This window comes from Parasteatoda tepidariorum, chromosome 9 (assembly GCF_043381705.1).
Source record: "Parasteatoda tepidariorum isolate YZ-2023 chromosome 9, CAS_Ptep_4.0, whole genome shotgun sequence".
Classification (NCBI taxonomy): Eukaryota; Metazoa; Arthropoda; class Arachnida; order Araneae; family Theridiidae; genus Parasteatoda; species Parasteatoda tepidariorum.
In genome coordinates, this window is record NC_092212.1 from 50,722,204 (window position 1) to 50,725,723 (window position 3,520).

At 27.1% G+C, this 3,520-nt stretch overlaps 1 protein-coding gene across 1 annotated transcript in view; it reads right to left on the reverse strand.

Annotated features, from left to right (window-relative positions):
- Positions 1–3,009, reverse strand: part of LOC107444160 (QRFP-like peptide receptor) — a 116,022-nt gene extending 113,013 nt beyond the window's left edge. The window contains exon 1 of the mRNA XM_043051308.2: positions 1,569–3,009. Coding sequence (XP_042907242.1) covers positions 1,569–1,975 — 407 coding nt within the window. The 5' untranslated portion in view covers positions 1,976–3,009. The remainder of the gene's footprint in view (positions 1–1,568) is intronic.
- Positions 3,010–3,520: the final 511 nt, after the last annotated feature.

Below are 3,520 nucleotides of genomic sequence, written 5' to 3' on the forward strand. Positions count from 1 at the left end.
TGTTTAATATACATAAAGATTGCAATAAATAAGAATTAATGTGAATCAATTGACAGCAAATGGGATATTTATTACTTTTTCTTTACTTTTTTGCTTAAAATGATAGAAGTCAATAAGTACAGTTGTAAAATACGCATTTTATTAGAGATAAGTATGAATTTTGTTAATTTGAGGGTATGAATTTCATTAATTTGAGGGTATGAATTTCATTAATTTGAGGGTATGAATTTCATTAATTTGAGGGTATAACTTAATGGTGTAAATCCGGTATCTGCTATGAAGTGCTAAACTGACGATAAAAGTTAATGATTTTATGTACTCAAAATAAAAAAAATAAAAACAAAATAGTTTTAAAACTTTAAATAGCGAAAAAAATAGAGGCTTATGAAGAAAAAAACGATGAAATGAAAGGAAATAGGACTAAAACATGTCGAAGTCAAAAAATTTCATTTATTTAGAAACGATTCAACCCCTGACAGATTTTTAGCTAGCAGAGTTAGAAATAATGTAATTAAATAATCTTAAAGAATCAAAAACAAATTCCTGAGGGAAACGTAAATGATCAAAAGGATTTACTCAACAAAAAAGAGTTATAAATTCTCCCTTTTACAATATACCTAAAATCCTTCTAAATCTAGAAGTTATGTCTGATACAAAAAAACATATATGAGTAATTATCAAAACGAGATATAAAAAACCAATCAAATAATTAAAACAAAGATTAAGCGTACTGTTTGCTAGAAACTATGTCTAGCTCTAAACATAAGCGATAACAAGGACGTAATCAATAGAGTTATAAAAATAAAATCCAATATTTGAAATGAAGTTAAAACTTTATTTTGCTAAGGCTTAGATCTTACACAAAAACAACTTATATTATAAAGAGAGCGTAATCAACAGAGGAATAAAAATATAATCAAATGTTAGTAATATGAAAATTGCAGAAGTTATACCAAATCCAAAAATATAAGTGATAAGACTGACGTGATCAACAAACACAGATGTAAACAAAAGTATTCAGATAATTCTAATTTTGCAAATGCCAAAGTGTCAAATCGGTATGCGGAAAAATCAGGAAATTATGCTACTAACCACCTGTCGCATTTTTAACAGTGAAAATTTTAAGTGATTTAAGAAATTTTGATTCAAGTAACGTAAATCATTTTTTTAAGCATTTCTCAAATATTGGCAAACAATGCAAGGTTTATTTCTTTAATGTATAAAAATTTATAAAAAATAAGCTTGAAATAAAGTAATTTTCATCATGTTATTAAATACTCTAAACAATTCCATATGTATTAAAATGAATAAAAAATAAAATTCTCGACTACTAAAGTGTAAATTTTCGACGAATGGCGACTGGTATATAGTTTCTCACAATCGTCATTTGATCTAACTTGTGCTGTCAGCTAAGTTGATCTAACTAATTCTGTCCTGTACTAGATAGACGCAGAAATGATAAATTAAAAGGAATACAGGTCACTAATTTGAAAACTTTTATATATAAATCTCGGAATGGATATTTTAAACAACAATCAAAATTATAAATAGGTAAAAAAAAAACTTACCTTTCTATACAAATGGCAACAAGTGTCAGTACACTAGCAAACACAAATATCGTCTGAACATACATCATAACAGTACATAATGTATCGCTCAGTATTCCCCAATGAGCAGGAGATGTAAGCTCTAATAGTTTGAGAGGTAAAACGAAAACACCAACCAGAAAGTCACAAATCGCTAAATTCACAATATAATAGTTTACGGCAGTGTGCATTTTACGGTTCGAAAAAACTGTGCAACACACTACAGCATTTCCAACTACCGCCAGCACCATTACTATAATATACACAGCCACAAAAATGAAACGCACAACTGGTATTTGTGTAAAATCAGGATATGGTTCCATTTCTGATATTTCAGTAGTTTCATATTCCAGAGTTTTATTAATAGTCAAATCAAGAACAGTTGTCATTGCTTCGGTAGTTTTAAAGCTGAAGAGGTATTAAAGTTTTCTGTAAGAAACTCTGAGAATAGCGTTCGCAATTCGTTTCCTTTGGCGTGAAAATGTTGAATATTTTAAACTGAGCTCTTCTGAAATAGTTCTAACAGAAGTGAATGCTTTGAAAAAAATCGAAATTGAAATGCGACTTGTTTAAAAAATATTATTTTATTGTATGTTTATTTTAAATCACAAGCAATTCTACGTTCTACGCTGCTTGTATTTTTTTTCTTTTTTTACAAACTTTAGATTATTGATTCACTTTAACTCTAACCTATAATGTACATATTTTTAATTTCATTTGACGAATAAGTAAATCATTTTAGAGATTGAAAATATGTTTGCCGTTGGCAATATATGAATAAAATATTTTAATTAATCTGAAATATAGTTTGTTATATTATAGAAAACTTTGAAATTGAGCATTTTTATGAATTCAGAGTAGATGCGAAAACTAATTTTGTATTAAATTTTAAATAATAAAATTTCTAATCATTCTTGCTTGTTTTATATTGATGAAAAAATAATATATTTCCAAATTTTAACAAGTTTTCATAAATGGTTCTCAATTTAAGTTTTACTCGCGCAAAATAATTTCACATTCCTTTTTCAAATTTTTTACTCCATTTATAAATGTTAAATTTGACATTTTTTTTTCAAAAATAGTATGAGGAAAATAATTAAAATTTTTAATTCTCTAAAATTTTAAACGATCTTCTCAAAATTACGACAAAAAGTATCATCTTAAGAAAATAGGAACACTATTTATTTCATGAATTTGAAAAAAAGCGTGAAACAATTTTAAACTTTTTTTAAAGAGATAACAAAAATATTTTTCCAAGTCTAAAAGTATATTTTTTCGTCAAGTTTTAGATTCGTGGACAATCTACCTAAGCAGAAACTCTACAAGTTCTTTAATAAAAGCTTGCCATTCACTTTTCGGGAGAAATAATAGTTCTCCGGAAAACGGGAAAGAAGCATCTGACAGGGACTTTCTGAGACTCTCCAGTCATTAAGTTAACACATGCGCATTGGTTACCCCCTCTTTCTGCGCTTACAGGTTTGTGATTTTGATAGAGCCTCAAATAAAGAGCCTGTTGCTTAAGCATCCAGATTTCTTTTTCTTATATTTATTTCTGAAGTATAATTTGTTTACTGAATAATATGTTAGCTTGAGCTATTAGCTTGAATCGTTAGCTCGAGAAATATGTAAAAATTGGAAAACAGATTTAGAATATGTTTCATTAACAGATCTATTGCTCTAAATGAATGAATTATTCTTTTAACTCTTTATTCTACCACTTTTTTTTTATGAGTTTACATTAAAATTTTCTTGGATAATATAAATAATCTTATTGCCAAAAACTTATTTGGTTTTTAAGAAAACTTTCTTTAGTCGGATGGTGTGTAAGAATTTTTCAAATTTTTTTTACTTGAAAAAATTGATTATTAACTGAAATTTCTGTGCTTCTAAATAAATGATACTATAGAGTCCGTGTTTAAAATACAAATAATCTA